At 37.2% G+C, this 26,414-nt stretch overlaps 1 protein-coding gene across 1 annotated transcript in view; it reads left to right on the top strand.

Annotated features, from left to right (window-relative positions):
• CDH12 (cadherin 12) overlaps positions 1-26,414 on the top strand; it is a 275,168-nt gene that overhangs the window by 235,581 nt on the left and 13,173 nt on the right. The window contains exons 7-8 of the mRNA XM_043600771.1: positions 9,089-9,225; positions 26,131-26,252. Coding sequence (XP_043456706.1) covers positions 9,089-9,225; positions 26,131-26,252 — 259 coding nt within the window. The remainder of the gene's footprint in view (positions 1-9,088; positions 9,226-26,130; positions 26,253-26,414) is intronic.

Consider the following 26,414-nt stretch of genomic DNA (forward strand, 5'->3'; position numbering starts at 1 on the left):
AGGTGAGAAACTATTTTAATCGAAGGGAATGGAATTGTGTGAAAAAAAGTAAAGAGAAAAGTTGAGTTTGGGTGAATTTCATTTTCAGATTTCTTAACGCTAGTTTTCAGTTATATAATTTATCAGAGACTGGATTTACATATCTGTAATCTCTCCTTGATCTCCACCAGCCAGAAACTCAGCAGAAGCTACCCCCAGTGAGACACCTGAGTATGTATAAGCTTTAGGCATGCTCTTATCCAATTATTTATCCATCAGAATCTCCCATTTACAAGCAGATCTGTGGTGAGGTTGACAGTGTTAGAGAAAGGCAACACCTTTACTAGAATTCCCTGCTTATTTTCATTGCACTGGGAATGAAAGAAGCATTCCCTCTAAAGTTACATCAATGAAATGATTAAGAATAATTCATTTGAAAGGTTGTCGATAGAGAAGATAGAGATTTTAACTTGCCATGACGAATGAGAAATTCCTTTGTGAATAAGCTTATTTTGCTTTCCTTAAATGACCAATCCATTGACAATCAATAAAAAGGAGCTCCTGCAAAGAACATGTACAAAGTGGACAAGTTTACTTTTATTAACTTTGGGTGCCACCAATATATAGTGAATTTGATAACCATCAATATATAGTGACATTGTAATAGCTAATTTGTTCCTGGCTTTGAGCCGGGCACTTTGGTGAGTTTTGTTGAAACATTATAACTGACATTATTTTATAGAGGGAGAAACTGAGGCTTAGGAAGATCCAATTATGTCTTCAGTAAGGATGAGAATAGGATTTAACCATAAGCAGCCAGATTCTAAACGGAGAGCTAAGTGTTTCCCTTTTTCAGTGCAATTGAAATACTCACCTAAGTTTTTGAGTTGCTTTGCAATTTTAAGAAAATTGTTGAAAATATAATTAAAATTTCATAGTTTTGAGTAGCTTATTAAACAAAATTTGGTGGAAAGCCAAAACAAGTCAGTAAAAATGTACAATATTTAATCCTTTAAATATGGTAACCATGGACTATATTATACACTTGAAAGTATTCTAAACTATTTATGTTACCCTGATTTAATTTTTTTTAATGTTTCTATTTATTTTTGAGACAGAGGGAGACAGAGCATGAGCAGGGGAAGGGCAGAGAGAGGGGGAGACACAGAGTCTGAAGCAAGCTCCAGGCTCTGAGCTGTCAGCACGGAGCCTGACGCAGGGTTCAAAGTCACTGAGTGTGAGATTACAACCTGAACCAAAATTGGACGCTTGACTGACTGAGCCACCCAGGTGTCCCTGTGTTACTCTGATTTAAATCTTACACCAACTTTAACTAAATCTGAAAAATGTTTAATTGAACTGACACCATTGACATTTATCAGGCTGGAAAAGCAAAAACCAAAATATACGGTTGTTTGACTAACAAATTTTTGGTATGTATTGAAGTAAAATTTTATTATTTGAGATGCAGTGCCTTTCATTTTTTTATACAACCACAAAGTTCTTATAAGATTTAGACAAAATTGAGGATTTATTGACAAAATTCAATGGATCTGTGATACAGACTTACAGGTCTAATTTTTATGTGGATTGACCAATCCATTGATGAATTTGCTTTTATTTTTAGACAAAATTTTATGTTATTCTAGTGATACACTCAAGGAAATCTCAATGGCTAAGTGTCCAGATACTAGTTAGGGTGATGTGTTACTTTGAAGGCTATCCTATTATATTCCATGCTAACTCCTCAAAATGACAAAACATCCAAATTTATACATTTGTTTATAACTGACTTTTTGCATTTACCTTTTGCCTGCTGGAGGTTTCATTCTTTGCTTTATCTTGAAATGCTGAGGGAGTACCCCATATACGGCACGCACATTTTATAGCTCATTCCCTTCTCTCTATAATTTCTTTAATTGCTTTTATAAATAGACTTTTCTCACATTTATTTGAAATTTCATATTATTTTGATTTTTAAAGATCAGTTTCTTTATTTTATTATTTTCATAAGTTTTATTTAAATCCAAGTTAGTTGACATATAGTGTAATTTAGTAATTCATAACTTACATATAATACCCAATGCTCATCCCAGCAAGTGCCTTCCTTAATGCCCATCGCCCATTTAGCCCACCCCCCACCGAATACCCCCCAAGCCACCTTTAGTCTGTTCTCTGTATTTATGAGTCTCTTATGGTTTGTCTACCTTTCTCTTTTTATCTTAGTTTTGCTCCCCTTCCCCTATGTTCATCTGTTTTGTTTCATAAATTCCACATATGAGTGAAATCACATGATATTTGTCTTTCTCTGACTTACTTATTTTACTTAGCACACTTTTACTTAGTACTTTACTTAGTACACTCTAGTCCCAACCATGTTGTTGCAGATGGTAAGATTTCTTTCTTTTTGATCACTGAGTAATTTTGCATTACACCCCCACCCCCCACACGCACACACACACCACATCTTCTTTATGCATTCATCCATCGATGGACATTTGGGCTCTTTGCATACTTTGGCTACTGTCGATAGTGCAGCTATAAACATTGGAGTGCATGTGCCCCTTCGAATTAGCATCTTTGTGTCCTTTGGATAAATCCCTAGTAGTGCAGTTGCTGGGTCATGGGGTAGTTCTCTTTTTATTTTTTGAGGAACCTCCATTCTGTTTTCCACAGTGGCTGCACCAGTTTGCATTCCCACCAGCAGTGCACAAGGGTTCCCTTTTCTCCACATCCTTGCTAACAAAGGATCAGTTACTTTAAATATATCATAGATATAAAAACCTCTCCCTAGAAAATATTATAAGACTAGTTGATGAGTTAAGAGAATGTGAGTAATTTTCAGAATGTAAAGGAGCTAAAGAGTGAACAAACTGCAAAGAGGAGATGAAGCTTTGTTATCAGAAAAAAGGGAAATAAAAGCCGTCTTTTAAATACGATGTCTATATTTGGGTGTCAAATGGTAAATTACTCTAGTTAGAATGTCTGTAGTGCAGAGACATTTGGCCACAGCCACTAGAGAGTAAATAATTCCAACTGTGACTTGCATCAACAAGCATTTGATTCAGTTCAAGGAAGTAGTTAAGTTGAAGGTACCTTAAAAGGGCTTCAGAATTAATGTTTGAATATTCAAAGATACACATGAAGTAATTCCATGCTTGAAATATCATCAGACTATTATTAACAACAGTCAGGTGTTTTATAACATAATGGAACTCATACATACAAGATATTATGGATAGAACAGCAAATATGGTGATGATTTCTGAGTATTCTATAGAAACTTACTGTAACAACAAAGCAAAATGCAATTATTTCACTATTCTCATTGGAGAGAGACTGTTAACACCAATTAAAATAGATAAATTAGATAAAAGAAGTAAGAAGATAGAATTTTATAATAAAGAAGCAATAAATCTGCCTGGAGGGATTTGCTAAGGCTTCACAGGGAGAAACATGGGCAAAGGCATGATCACATTCCTTCCTTATTTAGTCAGATAGTGCTGTCCATATTTTGTAATACATGAGAAACTGAAAGTTCTGTTTAATACTGAAGCTCTTAATGGCAGAACCCAAACTGAATCAATATTTGCCTAACCTTTCCTTTTTTCCCACTAGAGCGAGCTGCTTCTGAGTTTCTGGGTATAAAACTCTAGGGACAGATAAAGTTGGCATTTAGATACATAAAAATCTGATGCACAGTCAGAAGACCACATGTGACTATTTATTTTTTTAATGTTTATTTATTTTTGAGAGACAGAGAGACAGAGTCTGAGCAGGGGAGGTACAGAGAGAGAGGGAGACACAGAATCCAGGCTCTGAGCTGTCAGCACAGAGCCCCATGTGGGACTCGAACTCACAGACTGCAAGATCATATCTTGAGCCAAAGTCAGATGCTCAACTGACTGAGCCACCCAGGCACCCCACCACATGTCACTTTTTAAAAATGAGTGAGAGGGTCCCCCTTTCGCTGCATCCTCGTCAACAGCTGTTGTTTTCTGAATTGTTAATTTTAGCCATTCTGACAGGTGTGAGGTGGTATCTCATTGTGGTTTCGATTTGTATTTCCCTGATGATGAGCGATAAAAAACTAAGAAACTCTTAAGCAACCTGGAGGGAAATTAAAATATAACAACTCTAATTTTAATAAAAATGTGGATTATGATGTATTTCTCTTTCTTTAAGGATGTATTTATAAACATATTATGTGCCTCCAAGTGGAAAATTTAAAGACAGTAGATTTATGACTTTATTAAATGATTATAATTTTATTTATTTTTTTAAAAAAATTTTAGTGTTTTTATTTATTTTTGAGACAGAGAGAGACAGAGCATGAGCAGGGGAGAGGCAGAGAAAGAGAGGGAGACACAGATTCTGAAGCAGGCTCCAGGCTCCGAGCTGTCAGCACAGAGCCTGACGCGGGGCTCGAACTCATGGAGTGTGAGATCATGACCTGAGCCAAAGTCGGACGCTCAATCGACTGAGCCACCCAGGCGCCCCAAATAATTATAATTTCATAAAAATGTTTCATTTCACAGCAAACAACAAGAGAAGCTCTCTATACTGTCTATGATATAAGGTTTAATTTTCCTAAGGGGAAAGTTAGAATGAAGAAGAGGATTAGAAAAAACAAAGCAAAACAAAACTAAAAGGGATTAATAGGAAACTAACAACTAAGATGTAACAAAGTTTGAGAGAAATGTTGGGATTTCTAAGAAAAAAAATTAATTGTGATTCTTGATGAAGCGACTATAACCTAAGTGTTGTCGTATGTGCCTTAGGTTCTCAATAAAATGTTTGTGAAAATAAATTGAATTTACTTTCATTTAATTATCTTCCTCAAAAAAAATGAAAAAAACAAAACAAAACAAAACAGTGACTAAGACAGAATGAAGAGATTCTGGTTATTATCATATTAACAAAAGAAAGTTTTCTACCTTGACCTGAACCATTACTCCTACATCTTTATTGCTTAAAGAATGAGATGTAATACTTTTAGAGTAACTCTGGACCATCAAGGACTTTTTACAAAATGTGTTTGAGAATTTAGCTTTTCCATTAACCGTGAGAAAGTTATTAGGCAAATTAAAAGACACAATTTTAAGGAGAATGCTTACCTAATGGAGAGAAGAAAACTTTTTAAGGCATTTCTGAAAACTCATTTACAGAAAAGTAATAAAATTGTACCCTGTCAAGTGGTCTGCAAAGATTAAGTTAATGCTTTAATTTTTGATTTCTATTCAATTGTGAAAACAGGTTTCTTAGCAACGGTGGTTGCATACTTATATGAACTATACATTTATTTCATTATATATAGATCATAAACGCCTTTTTTAAAATTTAAATCTCATCTACTTACCAAATAAGGGTAACATGATTCAGATTCTCTATCTCAGGGCTTTTCTCATTTATATAGGTAAGTGAGGCCAAATTAGACAGTTCATGTAATACTGTTGTGAGCAGTTGCGATTAGAATATCCTTCTACCCTTAGACTGGCTGTGGACTGTGGCAAACCTAAAGTAAACATGTGATCTACACTCTGGAAGGGTGTATCTCCTGAAAATAATCTAGACATTTTAGGACATGGTCATGTCTTCTCTGAAAATGTCTAGGAAATGTAGGAGTACCTCCATTTCCACTTCATTGATGGGGGTCATTTCTTACTTGCTATATTGGGCAAAACATCACAATTTAAAATGGTAGTTGTTGCCTCATGGTTATTGTTCAATCAGGCACAGGGATCAGTCAGTCACCCAAAGGTAGGGCATCAGGACGATGCCAGGACGTACTACAGGACCTACAGTCTTGGAGCCTGATCAGTTATGGGAAGATGCTGAAGATATTTAGCTGAGTAGAAAATGGTCAAATAAGTTTCAGTAGAACTCCAGAAGGAGACAAAAAGCTTCCAGAAAGGATAACATCCGGAGAAAGGAGGCACCAAAAAATACGGTGACGGAGCTAAAAATTAGACGCCAGACAATAATGGATGAGTGCCAAACGAAAAACACCACTGTGTGAACTAGGGCCTGGATGTTTGTGCTCATGGTTTGTACCCCAGGGGTCTGTGTGGGAGCTCTGTGGTTCAGGAATTTTAAAGTTGAAGACTGTGAATGTCACAACTTGGTCCCAGTAGTAAGCATATGTTTTTATGTTAGGGAATCTTTTTTTTTTTTAATCTGGGAAGTAAAACGAAATAATCGGTAATGTGGAAAGAGAAAAGGGATACACACACATGTACACACACGCATGATTCTATGCCGAGTCTCACATATTTTGTCTCATTTCATCTTTACAACAACACTCACTGTTACACTGTTAAGTGGACATCGTATTCCAAATAGAAGACAAGGAGACTAGGTATCAGAGGGGAAGGATTTTGAAACTAAAAAACAGACTCTTGACCAAAAGAAAAAAAAAAAAGATGGTTACCAGAGAGGAGGTGGGTGAGTGGATGGTGGAGGGGAAATCGGTGATGGGGATTAAGGGGCGAACTTGCTGTGATGAGCCCCGGGTGGTGTAGGGCAGTGTTGAATCGCTGTATTGTACACCTGAAACTAATATTACACTGTATGTTAACTGGAATTTACATAAAAACATTTAAAAAAAGAAATTACCATCAACTCCCTGGCCCTACCAGATTACAAATTATCCCCCTTGATAATGTTCATTAGCCATAGAAACATGCCTCACCTCCTCAGTGTACTTTATACCACCCTCCTTGACCTAAATCTTTTAACTTTTTCCATATGATTGTGCCTTTCAGATATTTTTTCATGATTCCCGGCAGCTTATAGTTAGCTCCCCCCCACACACACACAACATGGTTTTGCTATGGCTGTCGCAGCCTCCCGAAATGCCTTTCCTCCTGTCCTCACTTTGTCTACCTCACTCTTGTCCCAAATGATTCCTGTATCACTTTCTAATGTCAGCAAACGTCATGTGAAGGAAAGTTTGCCTGAACCAACCGGTGTTGAACTGGGCGTCTTTTCCTTGCACTCCTGGTGTGTTCTCTTTCCTATCAGGCGCTGAAATTGTCTGTGTCTCCCAACTGGACTTCTCACTGGTGGGCATTGTGCTTTACTGTATTTCTCAACTCTAGTATAGTGTCTAGTATATAGCAGGCACTCAGAAAATATTTAGTGAATTGTACAATCGGACCCAGTTTCTCTACACCAACAATTTCCTCCAGAAATGCTATAGTCACTAAGGAGATTCAGTAGCCATTTTCTTCTAAATTATCCTTATGCTCAATTGAATAAAGATACTGGAAAGGGGTTTTGTGAGAAAATGCTTCCTTGTTCAGAAAAGGAGATTATGTGATAGGGAGATAGCTCTATTATACTCTATCCTCTCTGACCTGTAAATGTGCCTTAAGTTCATTTATATATTTATTTCTGTAATATTCATTTCTGAGAGCATTCCTATGAGACAGAATGCAACATTGAAATCATGAGACATCAATGCCTTCTCACCCCTCAAACCAACCACGAAAGTATCCAAGGCAGACTAACAGCATGGCCCATACTCTGATCCTAGCAATTACTAACAAATATTAACAAGTTAAGAGTCATAAATATCATCTATGAAAGCAATTGGTTTTAGTCTAGTGCTGAAATGAGATGCAAACTAACCCCAGTTTAATTTTTTTTAGTGTTTTTATTTTATTTTTGAGAGAGAGGGAGACAGAGCATGAACAGGGGAGGGGCAGAGAGAGAGAGACACAGAAGCTGAAGCAGGCTCCAGACTCTGAGGCTGTGTGAGGCTCTAACTCCCAGACTGTGAGACCATGACCTGAGCCGAACTCGGATGCTTACCCGACTGAGCCACCCAGGCGCCCCCTCTAGCCCCAGTTTTAAATAACCAACTTGTCAAAACAATAACTTTCTACTTTGAAATGCATGGCTTAACTAACTCCACAATGAACAACTGGATTCTTTGGCCTGGGGATTTAGATGGGCTCACTTCGATGATGTCTGTTTGTATTGACCTAGTCATGATTCCCAGGCCAGAGTAATGGTGATAAATATATTGCACGTTGAGCCTTTTGATGAGCAGAGCTCTTTCACATAAAGTTCGATTTAAAATTGGTAAGACTACATAATGATAATTATATGGAAAAGATTGATGACGTGTGTCAAATATCCGCTCTAAAAGTTTCTATGTGAACTGAGGCAGATTCCTTAATATCTCGATGATTCAGTTTCTTCATAGGCAAAGTGGGGAGATGAATAATTCTTATTTTTTTTTTTTTGTTTTTTGTGGGGATTTAATAAGGTAATACAGGTAAGCATTTAGAACATTATCTGGTACATGCTAAGATTTCAAAATGCTTATTACTATGATTGAAAATATGTGTTTGAAAAAGACTTTTCACTCTATCTATCTGCTGCATAAAGATTTATATAATTGCAATTTCTGGTTTTTGTAATTAATTTTCTTGGAATGTTTTAGTTCAGCTTCTTCACATAAAGAAGGTAACATCTGTTATTATCAAAAGGTTAGCTAATAAAGAAGATAAAGGGACATTGCTCACTGTTTGTTTTAGAAAGTTGTACTGACATAGAGTAATAAAACAACAGTGTCTCCTTTATATGTATTTGAGGGAAATACTTCTCTATAAATTCCACAGTGTCAGTTACAAAATTGCCCCTTAGTTTCCATAATATGATTTTTTCCCTATCTGTGGAAATGAAGATTCTACCTCTGTTCTGGCCAAAGTTCTTTGTAGCTGTATCCAGATGCTTCCCCCACCCCCAGTTCTTCCCGCAGCCACCATTAAGGAATCTTTTACTGCTTGGAAAAGTTTTAATATTCAGCAGGTTAAGGAAACCCATGGTCAGCTTTAGAATTTTTGTCTCTGCTGAGCTTTCAAGGTGTCAAGACCCTAAAATAATATGAACAGCAGGAGTACTAAATCTTTCATTATTTCCAGTTTCCCCTTGAGCATACTGACTTTGCAATAAAGAAGCTGTCATTTACACTCTTCTTTATTGCAAGGTGGGTAATAGCTACAGGGAGAAAAATAAGGAACTGTGTCAAGTTAGCCTGACTGCCATTATGATTAATGTGTAATCACTGCACATTTGCATCTACTTTTTTTATATACAGGTACTTCATAGATTGGAAGAGTGATGGGGACAGCTACTTTACAATAGATGGAACTGAAGGAACCATCGCCACTAATGAATTACTAGACAGAGAAAGCACCGCGCAGTATAATTTCTCCATAATTGCGAGTAAAGTTAGTAAGTATGGCCTGGACAGAATCAATGTTATACTGCAGTTCTTTGGATTGAACACTCTTAAACGAGTCCCTGCTGAGGTGTTTTTCATTTTTGGACTGACAGCTGAGTGGTCTCCTGGGGAAACTCAGAAACCTGTTCCTTTTCCTTGTAGCGTAAGTCCAGAGAAATTGTGACAGCCGCCAATGAGCCCTGTTTGCAGACTTGCATGAATATCTAGCAGTGAGTGCATTTCATTGCGTGACCTCATCCCTTTCAATGCTGTGCCCGCAAAAATCTGCCAGCTTTCCAGCTTCTCTTCCACGCCGGACCCCTGTATACAATATTGGGAGCTTCAGAGGCCAGGCAGGAGGAATTCATTATCACACAAAATAGCCCATTCTGAAATATTTTCTCAAACTGAAGAGAGTATTCTTCAAATCACCCCTCTTCCTTCTCTCTTTTTCGTAGAATGTAATTTTAATGTGATTTTTTTTTTATAAATGTCACTGTGGAATATGCAGGAGCCATAAGTGGTTTTCTTTAAGGAATCCCTCAGAATCAATAGGATTGCTAGGACGGATCCCTTGTGTTGGTGTCTGCTTGGTCCGGAAGACAATCCTCTAGACTGAAAGTGGCATGGGCCATATATGTTTGTCTGGACAACCTGGGATATTATCGCAGCTCCCAGGTAACAGATCAGTCGGGGGAATGGCGACATTTGGTTTTCCACGTAGTTTGCAAAACGAGTGCATCTCCCAGTCATCTGCTTCTGGTCTTGTGAAAGGCTTGGGGAAATCCCTTCTGGGTGTCTTTCATTTTGTTTCATTCTTATTTTATTTTGTTCATCTGCTACTTTGGCAGCTAATTTTCCTTTTTCCGTGCAGGGGAGAGCTGAATGTGAATATTTCTGTTGAGGGGTTTTTGTTCAGTCTCCACTCAGTGGGTGTAAATATCAAACAGTTTCGTTTATCTTCAACAATTGTGACTAAACAAGAATAGTTAGACACCTATTCTCAGGCCTTAATGATGTCTTTAACCGATTTCATTACTTCTAGGTTATTCTGATTATTAAAGGTCAGACTTACAAAAAAGAACATGCAGCTTCCACCTTGTTTCTTGGAACACTGACCTGTCACATAAAAAAAACAACTGATTACCCTGAGGCTACCATTCTAGAGTGGTCACATGTGGGTGGTCAGGGTGACCATCCCAGTTCAGCTCAACCTTCCCATCATACCTTCCAGGGTGCTGAGTATGTGAGTGAGACTGTCTTGGAAAGTGTACTAGCTGAATACCACAGTGTAACATCCACCAATGCCGTGTGAAACAGAACATGTACCCAGACCAGCCCTGCCCGGATTCTTACAATGTTGTGAGAATGACTAAAACAGCAATTATTTCAAGCAACTACATTTTAGGGTTATTTGTTGTGGCATGGCAATAGATAAGTGCAGAACTCAGTGACACCGTAAGTTGGAACTGTGACCCCTCGCTTGTAGGGTACACGTTCTCCAGCCTGTCAGAGTGGAAAAGAGAGAGGGAAACACACAAGTCTCTCTTATCTGCCCGATATGATACTCCATTGGCTGCCACTGCTTCTAGGACTAAATGGACTGGCAGGAAAGGCTGCTGCCCAAACATTGTCTTCTTAAGTGAACTTTGAGTTATCTGACGGTGCGGGTTCTGGGCATCCCATCTGCATAGGAACGTGATATGAGTACTCAGTGGTACATCTTCTGGCTTCTCAATTCCGTGGCCCCCTTGCATAGAAGGCAGTCTTCTTGGGTGAGTTTATAACATGATTTCTCAATTTTAGCTTTCGGTTTGCCCACTTGACCCTGAGGAAACTCACCCATCCTTGTTACGCTGAACAGGTGTTTTACAAGCTGCTCTTGTACCGTGTGATTTCTCTGTCCTGCCATCTCCTTACAAAAGTATGTCCTCTGTACTCAGGCTTTGAGAGCAGATCATCCAGTCAGCTGCCAGAGCTGCTAGAGCAGACATATCGTCAAGAGATCAGAATGCTGGTCTTCCCTTTTTGGAGGACACCTGTTTTCTTTAGGGTGTTTTCCTGAAGACTGCTTTCGGGCTTGGCATCTTTTTTCTCCTCCTATACCACATCCGATTACAGTTACATTTGTTACTCATCATTTCTTTCATGTCAGCTCTCATCTATGTTACTCATCGAGTCTTGGGGGATAGCTTAATCATACTGTAGTTAGAAAATAAAGTTTAGCTTTAAGATCTTCAGCAAATGTGGTCAAAATGAATTGTTTGTGTTATAGACTATAAGACCTTCCTGAACCATTCACTCTAATGGCTTATACATAATAAGTGACAGCTAAGCAGAGACAGTTTCTTCAAATAACTTTTATTTAGCAAAGACATATTGCCCATAATAAAAGATCATTCATTAGAAAACTAATCTTACTGAGACTTTCGTCTTAATACATACACACACACACACACACACACACACAAAACGCGCATATTTTTCAAAGTAGGACTAGTAGGCTTCTGTACCTTAACTGAAGATGAAAGTCTGCAGATAGTTCATTAATCACCTGTTCTGTAGTTCTGGAAGGTCTCTTTCTCCCCAGTGGCTATGTAGACCACGAAAACATCATCATTGCACGATAGTAGCACGTCTGACACCTCCAGCCAGAGCCTTGTGCTCCAACTTGTAGAAGATGAGACGAGAGTTTGTGCTTTCTCAGTGAAGCAGGCACCACCGATTCTCAATTTTAGATTTTTCATATTTAGAGAAGTTCATTTTCTTTTAGCTATCGACATGATTGGGGCACATGCTGGCTCTAGAGTTTACTTAAATGCAAATTAGGAAACCCTCATGAGTAGATTCTCATTATTTATATTGGCCCTCACTGGGAAATATGTAGAACTGGGATTTAGACACATAATACATAAATACACACACACACACATATATGTATATACACATATGTATATACATATATATGTATATATACACACCTATATGTATGTATATATATGCTACATATGTATATATGTCCATATATATCCATATATATAATCATTTCTAAAATATGTATCTCCCTGATCTGTTCTAGTATCTGTTCATAGACCACTGTATTTTAGAGTCCTCAAGGAAGTCTGCTGGGGTAAATGCTATGCAGTCATGTGAAAAATAAAGAGACTAAACACATACCTCATGATAATTAAAGATTTACAGTAAGAATAGCTTATTGTGGGCTTTATTTTGCTTGAGTTTGCAGAGTTTAAAAGTAAAATGTATTCCTATTCTAATGCATAAGGCTGTTTTCACTGATCAAACTAACCAGCTAAGCAGGTAACCATTATCATGGTGAATGGCTGAGAAATAAATAGCTTACATTGTACTGGCAAGAAGAAAAAAACACGTTAAGTATACCTTATTGCACATTGAACTAGCATATGTTTCAGCCTGACCCTTACATATAAAACCTCAGGCAAGATGAAGTGTTACAATGATTGAATAACTTTAATTAATTAAAAAGCAGTCATTAATCAGTGTTGCTATAGTTAGAGGTCCAAATAATTTATAAGACTCCTAATAATTCTTTTATGCTTTACTGCTTTGCTGTTTTTATGATACTAATTCTTGAGAATCTTAAAAAAGATAGAAGCTCCAAAAATTCACTTCATTCAAATTATCAGAAACTATCAACACACAAATGTTTCCAATATATTTTTGGTGTTGCTGTAACAAATATCATTAGACAAAGATAATTTAAAATATCTACATTAAAGCCCTAAAACATATTTTATATAATTACGAAATAAACAAATGATACCAGAGACAATTCTCTTCTCAGTCATATATTTATCCAGATGGCAATGGATTGTTTGCATTTATTGTGGAACAGCTCAAGTATCAGCGAATTGACTCACTAACTGTCATTTGGGGAAAATTTTGTATGTAAATATATCATTATGAGTTGGGATCAAATTGCTGGGTAATTCTTTTTTTGAGGTTATTTGGCATATAAAGCTATTTTGTTATAACTTCATTTTACTTCAACATAATGCATAGGATATCATCTTTGTATGTACAGAAAAATTAACCTCTGGCATTACTATCCATAATTCAGACTAAACACAAATTCATACATCTGTTGTCATAAGCTTGTCCAGAGTGTCATTTATATGCAAAACACGATTTGTTGTGGTTTATGGGAAAAACAAGATGAAGTCTATTCTTAAGGATATTGAAGTTTAGTAGTAGTTAGAAACTGCTTCTACACAGAAAGCTTACTTTCTGTGTAGCTTACTACACAGAAAGAATAGATTTGTTTAAACAGAAAGAAATAGATTTTGTGGTACAGTTTTCTGAGGAATTCATCTGCCTGCATGCCACGTTGCTAGCCATGAAATTATGTTCTTAGACTAAAAGAGAAGAAAGTACCTAATTTTTCTAGAATAATAATAAGCAATAATAATAATATAAACTAAACAAGTCTTGTAGCTTGATATACATTAAATGAAGATGAGGATTATGGTCCACACTGTGAGTGGTAGGAAATGGAGGCTCAGAGTTATTTCCTTTGCAGCCCCTGTCACACCTGGGGTCGTGACCAAAAGATAATGGGAGTCCTGGACTCTCTCCCCGCAAAACAGAATTCCACAGGGACAGTTGCTCACTTGCCTGTGCTTTATTAGCTATATTTTAAGTAAGTTGTTAGTTAAACTAGTCATAGTGACTTTCATATGCATAAGTACAAAATAGTAAAAACTTATTTATACATTTGCAACATACATATAATTAAATTGAAATTATTGTTAGTCTTGCTATCTATCTATCTATCATCACCATATCTGTCATCATATCTATCTATCATCTCTATCTACCTGTCTATCTATCTACCTAGGTCTGTCTATCTATCTACCTACAGTTCTGTAGTGAATTGGCATGTTTCAGAAATTTGATATATACCGACTCACATTTATTAACTATTTGTATAAAATCACCATGTTTACTTATTTTTCTGTGATCATATTAAAGAAAGTCACTTGAGAAGAATTTTTTAAATTATAGAGAGTTGAACATAAAGTGAAATGGCATCTATAGTCTTGTTGGCCGTAGGTGAAGGAAAATACACCAACAATCATGGTGCTCGCGGGCCATGATCCACAGAAGTTTCCTGGTTTATTGGTTGTATTGAACCCACTTTTGCTTCTCAGTGTAGTCTGTTTTTGACATTCATATATTTCATTTGCTAGAATGTACTAGGCTCTGTGTTAAACTCTGGAGGCTTAAAGACAAATATGACTCAGCTCTTGCTCTCCAGGAATTTAGAATATCTAAGGGCTTTATGGTATTGGAAATATTTAAAATTAATAATAGGTTTTCTCTAGTGTGTTCATTGGGAGGAAAAAAAACTGGCTATATTTTTAAGGTTCCTTTTTCTTCAGAAATCAGGTTTTTTTTAATTTTTTTAATGTTTATTTATTTTTGAGAGAGACAGAGACAGAGCTTGAGTGGGGGAGGGTCAGAGAGAGAGGGAGACACAGAATCCGAAGCAGGCTCCAGGCTCCGAGCTGTCAGCACAGAGCCCAATGCGGGGCTTGAACTCAGAGACCGCAAGATCATGACCTGAGGCGAAGTCGGACGGCCAACCGACTGAGCCACCCAGGCGCCCCTAGAAATCAGTTTTTGTCACCAACAGACAAGTAATATTTGACTTTGGCGTGGGTTTATATAAGTAATTTAAATCTGCTTGATGGATTGCTTGGTATAGATGCAGATCATACTACTGTAATTGAACAGGGCTATTGTTAGATAGCGTTTATCTTAACTTGTAATTTAAAAGTGAACTAATTTAAAGAGAAAAGAAAAAAAAAAGCTTGTGTTACTTATTCACTGTATCATGCTCAGTTTGCACTATCATTCAGGTTTTTGTTGTCACAGAAAGCTAAGATTTTGTTCTTGACATTATGGTAGTCGCAATTTAGTGCACAGTCACAAAATTGAATTTTTAACCCCTGTAGGTATTCAAAGCAGATGTCATTAAAATTTTTTTTAACGTTTTTGTTTATTTTTGAAGGAGAGAGAGAGAGCATGAATGGGGGAGGAGCAGAGAGAGAGGGAGAAACAGAATCCGAAGCAGGCTCCAGGCTCCGAGCTGTCAGCACAGAGCCCGATGCGGGGATTGAACCCACGAAATGTGAGATCATGACCTGAGCCGAAGTCTGACGCCTAGCTGGCTGAGCCACCCAGGCGCCCCAAAGCAGATGTCATTTTTAAATGAGGAAGCCTAATAGCTCCAGTGTATTTTAACATACTAGGAAACTTGTGTTTGTTAGTCCTTTACAGTTTTCAAAATATTTTCAATTACATTTCTCACTGGTTCCTGGAAATATTCTATTATTTGGCCAGTATTTATTGAATATTTAGTATAAAAATTATAACTGTAATTTGATCCTCGAATGTGAACTGGGCTTTCTCCCAGCATGGTGGCTAGATAGCAGCCCAAGTGTTACTCTTCGAAAGTGATTATCACACACATGGGCGGATCTCAGGCAGTGTCTTCTTATTCTTCGAGTTCACTGACCTGTATCATAGAACAGTGCAAAGCATAGTGAGAGGACTTGGACTCCAGTCTTGACTCTGACAAGAAGATGTAGGGCAAGATCACACCAAAGTTTCCTCACCTGTAACTGGGGATTGATAGATCTGTAATTTTCAAACTTGTAGATATATTATCAGGATACTTCATCAGATGAAATCTTATGTGGAATCCTGATATTCTACATTGAAGAGAGCTGTGGATAAAGCCAGGGTCTTCTCTTTGCCCCTTTATGCAAAACCCCCCACACCGAGAAGGATGGCACCAGGGACCTACGTTCCTATCAGTTCTGATTTCCCTGTTAAATTTAAAATATATTTTCCCCATCCATGAGCATGAATGTTTTTCCATTTCTTTGTGTCCTTTGCAATTTGTTTCATCAGTGTTTTACAGTTTTCAGAGTACAGATCTTTCACCTCTTTGGTTAGGTTTAGTATTGCAGTATATGTTAACTAACTGGAATTTAAATAAAAAACTTCTAAAAATTAAATAAATTTAGTTTTCCTAGGACTTATTAAAGGTTACAATGCTAGTTACTAGTGAACCATTTCTGAAAGAGATTTCTGATTATAAGTTCCAAAAATGGGCATACTGTGTCCTTCTCTTCTCATATGTTCTTCTGACAATGAGGCTGACATTCCTTCCATAAAGAATTGGGTTCTGTCAGAACACCTGGGTAGCTCAGTCGGTTGGGTGTCCAACTTTTGATTTCCACGCAGGTCATGATCTTGTGGTTTGTGGGTTCAAGCTCTGCTTCAGGCTCTGTGCTGGTGGTGTGGAGCCTGCTCTCTCCCCCTCTCTCTCTTTCTCTCCCCCTCCCCTGCTCTCTCTCTCAAAAATTAATAAAGTAAACATTAAAGAAATTTAAAAAAGAAAAAGAATTGTGTTCTATCTTCCTTTCCCTTGAATTTTGAAGTGGATTAGTGACAGCCTTGACTAACATAGAGGAGGTGTATTTCTATGTGACCATCTTAGGTCATAAAAGCAAGAGTTTCTGTCTGATTTCTTTTGTTTTTATAATACTTGCCCTTGAACTTTAGCCACTATGTGCATTGCAATGAAGCCCAGTCTACATAAAGAGACCATGAATGAATATTCTTGTCTATCCTTCCACCCAGACCTCTAGCAAACCACCAGCATCAACAGACATGGGAATAAATGGAACTTTAGATGGGAAAAACACCAATTCAGGAAGAAATACAAGTCATCTTTCCTTTCCTTTCCTTTCCTTTCCTTTCCTTTCCTTTCCTTTCCTTTCCTTTCCTGCCCTTCCCTGCCCTTCCCCTCCCTTCCCTTCCTTCTCTTTCCTCCTTCTCTCTCCTCTTCTCTTCTCTCTTCCTTCTGCTTTGCTCCTCTCCTCTCCTCTCCTCTCCTCTCCTCTCCTCTCCTCTCCTCTCCTCTCGTCTTTTTCTTCCTTTCTCTATGGCTTAGGTGCATTTTATTTGTTTTCTTTCAGAATTATTCTACAAAAGAACTAAGTTAAAACTCAAGTCTTTGTCAAGAGGGTAAGAACAACTTTCTCTTTCCCAGTGCCCACCACTTGTCCCCATGTTCCTCAGTTGTGTCACTGCTGCAGTGCATGTGGGTAGAGCGCTTACTACTTTCATCTCACACCTAGCCCCAAAATGGAAGAGACCTATCACCTAGTGCCTCCTGCCCTTAGCCCCCTCCCTCACAGATTGGTCTGGGTTACAGGAGTCCATGGTAAGAACTGTTGGGATCCAGTAGGAGTTCTGAATCCCAGAAGGCCATGGTGAGGGCACAGCCCGCGGAGAATACTTACTCATCTAATTTGTTGCCCCTGTGAATGCTGTTGGGCCCAGCACAACAGTCACAGAAGCAAGCTGCACATTCTCTGTCCAGATAGAACCAGGACTTGCGGCCTTAGCCAGAAGCTGAGTAATATAGTGCAGGTAAATACAGTCATACTTGAAGGGGCAATGACCATCCTACCATATGAAGAACCAGCATTGGATTTGGATGGTCTAAGCCTTGAAGCTCCTGATGAGTTGCTTCTTCTCAGCCTTCTTGCTCGCCCAGAATTTGTTGGGGCTGATGTAGCTAGAATGGACATGATACAGGGGACAGGCCCTGATGATGTCTTGTGGGAAGTCCTGTCAACTCTTTTGCCAGGTGCACAGGCAGCTAGGCAGTGGGCATGGGTACAGCCTGGCAAGATACCTCTGACTTGTTCCACACCCTGTCCATGCAGATGCCACATGTGACGCCCTGACTGTCCTGCTCCCTCTCAAGGTCAGGACTGAAATGGGGTCATGAGCTCCCAGGCAGGGTCTGCCTTGGGCTGAGACTCCTGAGAGTACTTATGATCCCTGTCATCAGATGATGGAGTCAGGGACTTCCAGAAACAGCCACCAACCTCCCTGCCTTGCTGTCCAATCCCTCCATGTCAGGCTCTGTTTCCCAGCAGCCCCTGCTCAGCCCTCGTCCAAAAGCACAGAAGTCAGGTAAATGGACCCCGACTCCCACTCCAGGCCACCAAGGGCTATGAATGTTTACGGCTCTATCTCTGTAGAAACAAGCTTCTCAAGGTGTCTGGGTGGCTCAGTCGGTTGGGCGTCCAACTTTGGCTCAGGTCATGATCTCATGGTTTGTGGGGTCAAACCCCTCTTCGGGCTCTGTGCTGACAGTCAGAGCCTGGAGCCTGCTTAGGATTCTGTGTCTCCCTCTCTCTCTGCCCCTCCCCCACTTGCACTCTCTCTGTCTCAAAAATAAATAAACATTAAAAAAAAAAGAAAAAGAAAAGAAAGAGAAGCTTCTCTGGAAATAGGGACACTTTCCTGTAGTGAGTAAACATCACCTGGATCACTAGTGACAAGCCCCTTGGACAAAGTTTCTGCATGGTGGTTAGGAGCAGGGACTGCTCTCCCCACCATGGATGCTGCCTTAGGGCCCCGCAGGGTCCATTCCAACTCAAGCCCTAGAAAAAAATCCTTCTTTCTTTTTAGTATATATTTTAGTATTTCTTATCTCCTGGATTAGTTATCTATTGCTGCATGATAAATTATCATACAGTTTCTTTTGGGCAGACATTCTAAAAGGGTTCATCGAAAAGGAATGGCTTAATATCTGCTCCAGGAAATCTGGAAGACTTGACAGGGGAGCTGGAATCTTCTGAAGGCTCGTGTACTTCAGAAACCCAAAGTCACTGAAACCTTTCACTTTCTGCAACTAACCAAGTTCCAAGGAGCTATGTCAGTCTTATTATCAAAGAAGACCGCATATTTCAGATTCATTCAAATGTTGTATCAGTGTTTTTTTTCCTTTTTTTGTTGGAGTATTCTTTATTGTACGGATATGCCACATAATGTTTATCCATTCACCAAATATATACATTTGACCTGTTTTCAGTTTTGAAGTATATACCTAACACTTTTATGGCTATGTGCATACAGGATTTTGTGTGGACATTTATTTCTTTCTCTTGGGTGTAGAGTGGAGTTGCTACCTTATAAGTTCATATTCAATGTTTATGAAAAGTTCCAATCTTTTCCAAGGTGATTATGCAATTTTATATTTCCACCAGCTGTCCTTTCTATCAGCAATCCATTTGATTTCTCTGAGAAATGATTTGTGAATTTCAGTTTATAAGTCCTGCATTTATTTTGTTAAATGTATTCCTAAATATTTTATTACCTTTGATTTTAATGTGAATTTAATTTTTTCTCAATTTCAATTCTAGTTTGTCATTTGCTGCTATTAAGTATGTAATTGCCTTTTTTAATACTACCCTCTTATCTCATGGCCTTGATACACTCCCTTATTATATCCATTAGTTTCTTTGGGGATTCTTTAGGATTTCCTACCTATAGGGTCATCCCTTTTTTTAAACAAAAGTAGTTTTATTTCTTTCTTTCTGATCTGGATACTTTAATCTTTTTTTAAAATTTATTTTCACTTAATTGCATTATATAAACCCTCTAGTACAATGGTGAATATAAGTGGTAAGACCAGTCAATTTTGCACTGTACCCAGTGTTAGAGAGAAAGCATTGACTTTTTCACTGTCAAGTATGATGTTAGCTATGGGCTTCATGAAGAGGGACTACATCACGTTGAAGAGCTTGCCTCCTATTCATTACATTTTTAGAGGATTTAAAAAAAATTATGAATGGCTGTGTGATTTTGTCAAATGCTAAAATTGTGAATCTTTTTGAGATGGCCATGTGTTTTTTTTGTTTGTTTCTTTTCTTCTATTAATATGTGTTGTCAATTGATTATTCTTGGACATTAAGTGAATCCTGTATCTTTAGGATAAATGCTATTTGGTCATTATGTAGTAATTTTATATGACCTGGAAGTGATTTGTTAACTTTTTATTTTTTTTTTATTTATTTTTTTTAAATTTTTTTTCAACGTTTTTATTTTTTTTATTTTTGGGACAGAGAGAGACAGAGCATGAACGGGGGAGGGGCAGAGAGAGAGGAAGACACAGAATCGGAAACAGGCTCCAGGCTCTGAGCCATCAGCCCAGAGCCCCATGCGGGGCTCGAACTCACGGACCGCGAGATCGTGACCTGGCTGAAGTCGGACGCTTAACCGACTGCACCACCCAGGCGCCCCTGTTAACTTTTTATTAAGAAATTTTTGTACTTATGTTTATGAGTGAAAATAGGTTATACCTTTGTTTTCTTGTGATGTTTTGGATTGGCTTTGGTATCAGGATACATACAATGAATTGGTATTTACTTCTCTATATTCTGAAAGTTTGTGAAGAATTGGTATTATGTGATCTTTAGAAAGTATTGAATCCCCCCAGTAAAGGCATGTTTGCGTGACTTTTTTTCTTGGTTTCAGGTATTTTTAATTACAACTTGATTTTTATTCATTTGTTTAATGTATATTAAGATTTTGTATTTCTTTTCAAGGTCAATGTTGGTAATTTGTGTCTTTCTAGGAATTTGTTCTGTTCATTTATGTTGACTAGATTTTTTGGCATAAATTAATAATATTCTTTTATAGGAATTTAACTCATTTATGATAAACAGTGATTTTTTTTCCTTCATTCTTTGTTTTTGTAATTTGAGCTTTCGCTTTTTTTTTCTTAGTTGAAGCTGCACTTGAAAATACTACTAATAAACAATTCTAACTGAGACCGACTCAGAAAGCTAGGGGAGCTGACTGAGATATTTTCAAAGGGTGGGGAAAGAATATTTAACAAATATCTTTGAAGGGATTAAGGATAAAAATAATTTCCTGATTTTGTTGTGTGAACTAAAAACTATTAATAAGTTAGTTATTAACTATAAAGCAACATGGATCAATAATAATTGGATTTAAGCGATTTGACTACTAACAGCACAGTAACTAATCATGTAGGATTTTGGTTATTTCAAATTTATTAAACTTTTTTTTAAATTTCATTTTTTAAAATTTACATCCAAATTAGTTAGCATACAGTGCAACAATGATTTCAGGAGTAGATTCCTTAATGCCCCTTACCCATTTAGCCCATCCCCCCTCCACAACCTCCAGTAATGCTCTGTTTGTTCTCTGTATTTAAGAGTCTCTTCTGTTTTTGTCCCCTCCCTGTTTCTATATTATTTTTGTTTCCCTTCCCTTATGTTCATCTGTTTGGTATCTTAAAGTCCTCATATGAGTGAAGTCATATAATATTTGTCTTTCTCTGACTGACTAATTTCACTTAGCATAATACCCTCTAGTTTCATCCACATAATTGCAAATGGCAAGATTTCATTCATTTTTACTGCTGAGTAATACTCCATTGTATATACCGCATCTTATTTATCCATTCATTGATCAATGGACATTTGAGCTCTTTCCATACTTTGGCTATTGTCGATAGTGCATGTGCCCCTTTGAATCAGCACAACTGTATCCCGTGGATAAATACCTACTAGTGCAATTGCTGGTTCGTAGGGTAGTTCTATTTTTAATTTTTTGAGGAACCTCCATCCTGTTTTCCAGAGTGGCTTTACCAGCTTGCATTACCACCAACAATGTAAGAGAAATTCTCTTTCTCCACATCCTTACCAACATCTGTTGTTGTCTGAGATGTTAACGTTAGCTATTCTGACAGGTGTAAGGTGGTATCTCATTGTGGTTTTGATTTGTATTTCCCTGTTGATGAGTGTTGTTGAGCATTTTTTCATGTGTCGGTTGGCCATCTGGATGTCTTCTTTGGAGAAGTGTCTATTCATGTCTTTTGCCCATTTATTCCTGGATTATTTGTTTTTTGGCTGTTGAGTTTAATAAGGACTTTATAGATTTTGGATACTAACCCTTTATCTGATATGTCGTTTGCAAATATCTTCTCCCATTCTGTCGGTTGCTTTTTAGTTTTGCTGATTGTTTCCTTCACAGTGCAGACACTTTTTATTTTGATGAGGTCCCAGTAGTTCATTTTTGCTTTTGTTTCCCTTGCCTTTGGAGATGTTTTGAGTAAGAAGTTGCTGTGGGCAAGATCAAAGAAGTTTTTGCCTACTTTCTCCTCGAGAATTTTGATGGCTTCCTGTCTTACATTGAGGTCTTTCATCCATTTTGAGTTTATTTTTGTCTATGGTGTAAGAAAGTGGTCCAGGTTCATTCTTCTGCATGTCGCTGTCCAGTTTTCCCAGCACCACTTGCTGAAGAGACCGCCTTTATTCCATTGGATATTCTTTCCTGCTCTGTCAAAGATTAGTTGGCTGTGCATTTGTGGGTCCATTTCTGGGTTCTCTATTCTGTTCCATTGATCTGAGTGTCTGTTCTTGTGCCAGTACCATACTGTCTTGATGATTACAGCTTTGTAGTATAGCTTGAAGTCCAGGATTGTGATGCCTCCTGCTTTGGTTTTCTTTTTAAAGACTGCTTTGGCTATTTGGGGTTTTTCTGGTTCCACACAAATTTTAGGATCATTTGTTCTAGCTCTGTGAAGAATGCTGGTCTTATTTTGATAGGGATTACATTGAATATGTAGTTTGCTTTGGGTAGTATCGACATTTTGACAGTATTCTTTCTTCCTTTCCAGGAGCATGGAATCTTTCCCCAGTTTTCTTGTGTCTTCTTCAATTTCTTTCATATGCTTTCTATATTTTTCAGTGTATAGATTTTTCACCTCTTTGGTTAGATTTATCCTAGGTATTTTCTGGTTTTGGTGCAATTGTAAATGGGATTGCTTCCTTGATTTCTCTTTTTGTTGCTTCATTTTTCATGCGTAAATGCAACCAATTTCTGTGCATTGATTTTATATCCTGAAACTTTGCTGAATTCATGAATCAATTCTAGCAGTTATTTGGTGGAATCTTTTGGGTTTTCCATGTAGAGTATCATGTCATTTGTGAATGTTTGACATCCTCCTGGACGATTTGGATTCCTTCAATTTACTAAATTTATATTTGAATTTCCTCACTAAGTATTCAGTGATAACGAGTTTCTACATGGCAAAATGTTGATAATCATGCTCATGCTAAATGGTGTCTAAACAAATTACATCATTGTTGTCCCAAATACAGATTAGCTGAGTCAGAAAAAATGGTCATGATTTCCTCAACATAATTTTCTGAATTATATGCATCAATGAAAAAACTCTGTATTACTCTAATAAATTACATTCTCTTGTACAAAGTTCTGTGCTTACTTGAGTGCAGTAATTCTTGAACAGAGTTGTTACTGCTTCCCCAACTGGCATTTAAACACATAAGGTCACATTTTGAAACCTTAATTATGAAAGAATTTATGAATATACAATAGAGGAGATAATAATATAATGAAATCCATAAACCCATCACTCATTTTTGACAATATGAAGTGTCATTTTATAGCTGTTCTATTTTTTTTCCTCAATCCTTATTGGGGCCTTTATTTTTTTAATTGCCACAATGATGACCGGTCACGTATAATTTTAAGTAACTCCACAAATCCTCCAGGGCACAGGAAGATCTCACACAACAAATTGTATTAGCTAAATTACCAAAAGCATCTTTTTGAGAAATACTTTTAATAATATGATGTTACAATAGTGATTATATTTTTGTGACCTATTTACTCATTAGGCAAACGTTAAAATCTATATTGCAGAAAGATAAATAATTTGAAATGACCAAAAGGGAATTTCTCATGGGTAAAAACTGGCTTAAATTAATTTGAATACCATGCTTACACATTATAAAGGTAAATCTGCATTAAAAACACAATTGCACCAGAAGTCTCGTCCCTTTTGGAAGACAGCCCATCCTCACCCCAGCTTCCCAAAATAAAACTCTGGCCCTGGAAAAACAAAATAAAAATAACAGTTTCCTTTTTATATGGCCTCAGGACTTATACTTTGATACTTCACATGTAACATGGAAAGTGGAGCATGATTTTTGTGTTGTATAGAAGTTGAATAGGTGAAGTTAGGCACATGAATTTACTAAACCAATCTGTAGCATTAATTTCTTGTCTATTTTTTTCAATAGCTAAATACATTTCAATTTTTTCTAATACACAGTATGTAACAGAGTTTAAGAGCACTAATTTGGAACTAGAAAACCTGGATTCAAACCCCATCTTGTTAGTTCCAACTTGTGATTTTTGCATGAGTCACATCCCCTAACTGCTCCCCAGCATTCTGACACTATATGTATCAGTGAACCCTAAGAGAGTTCAGAGAGGCCACCCTAAGAGAGTTCATCTATGTAACATGTTTTAGAATATAGGTACACTGTAAGCATTACATAGTATTAGGCATTAATTCTGTTATTTTTTATAATCTCTAGCTTTTTTTAGGCATGTGAACCAAGTTTAACCAAATTGCTGACTTTTACCTACATACTATGCTATAGGAGTAATTAACACCAATAATAGATGTGGAACCAAATAACCTCCATGAAATTCACTTGGTAATACAAGTAATGCAATTTACCAAAGGTGATCTAACATTTCGTATAGCACCACCCCTTATTTAATACAACCTATGAAGTAGGGATTATTAGTACCTTGTGTTTTACATGAAGAAACTGAGTTGAAGGTAGATTAGGTAACTTGTGAAAACAACCAGACATTTTCTATCAAATAATTCCCTCTGGCCAATATAAATTATTAAATCATAGATAATTTCTGCATCCTTCACCAAGATTACCGATACACCTTCTATAAATACATCCCATATTACAAAATGCACCATTCATCCTCTCTTTGTGTTATCTGTGTCTGTACTGGTACGTGATGACAGATTTCACTGTGTCACGTGTGAATATGTGAACATTTCTTACGATGCTGTTTATAGCGCCTATTATTTTCTAATAAATTTTAGTACTGCAGGATCAATTTAGACTTGTCAGAATCACTTATGTATTGGGATCTTGTATGCTTCTTTAAAAAAATTCAGAAAGAGGTCTAAAAGAATACTAACATTATGAATCTTCAACAGCACTGCAATGAAGGATTTAACACATAAACCAGTCAGTAGGGAAGTCATGGTGCCATTTACACGGTACTTGGATTTCCATACTCCTGGGTTTGAATCTTAACCTCCCATAATCCTGCATGTGTGACTCCGGGCAAGGTCCTTCAACAATTTGAGGCAGTTTATCCATATGTGAAATTTAATAAGGTAAAACTTTATAACAAATAAGGTAAAAGGTGCATTGTTAGGCCTTACTAATTTAATTTTATCTAGTCTTCTTCAATAAATGACAGGAGGCAGATAATATATCAGGAGCTGGAGCTACAACTTGTGATTGGATTTTGGCATAAACTTTTTCAAAACAACATTTTTTTATACTGAAGGAAGAAAATCTTGTTTATTCTTTCTTATCACCAGCAAGCAATTTTATGGTGTATACTAGCTTTCCATAACCTATGTCTTTTACTTCCTTAAAGCTGTATCTTAATTTTTATTTTTGAAAAGCCCTCTCTCCTTCATTCTTCTTGTAATTTATCATCCTTTTCAGGAAGAATCATTTTGAGAGAACTTTTTAAACATAGATGATCCTACTCAATAAAGTTTTAATTATACGGACACAACCTAGAAAACATGTTTTATCCAGTGAAAATTGTCACTACTGGTGAAGATTGGTTCTGTGAACTAACTCTTGTATGATGGCTACACGTTTGACAAAATACTAGCCAGATGGTTGACCTTATCTTTGGCGGTGAGTGAATTTCAGGGATGAACCCTGATACAGTTCACTCCTGGTGCTCTGAGAGCAAAGCACTGATACCTTACTTATCCATCCTTTTATTGTTTATATTTGGCAAAACACCTCAAATTTTCCCATAAAGGAAGGATCCCTTAGATTCTATATAATGGCTAATTAAAAAAAAAAATTAAGACCATTTAGTATAAAAGCAATAACTGACCAGATTTTATAATTGTCTGTTTTTTTTTATGTTTTCAATAGGTAACCCGTTATTAAGCAGCAAAGTCAACATATTGATTAATGTCTTAGATGTCAATGAATTTCCTCCAGAAATATCTGTGCCATATGAGACAGCTGTGTGTGAAAATGCCAAACCGGGACAGGTAACTTATTAATATTGTTAACTAATAGCATATGAAGACTTACTATATGCATGTGTTTCAGGTTATAAGCCCACACATGAATAGACACACATACACACACACACACACACACACACACACACACACACACACACAGATATCTGTGTGTGTGTGTGTGTGTGC

Source organism: Prionailurus bengalensis, chromosome A1, assembly GCF_016509475.1.
Source record: "Prionailurus bengalensis isolate Pbe53 chromosome A1, Fcat_Pben_1.1_paternal_pri, whole genome shotgun sequence".
NCBI lineage: Eukaryota > Metazoa > Chordata > Mammalia > Carnivora > Felidae > Prionailurus > Prionailurus bengalensis.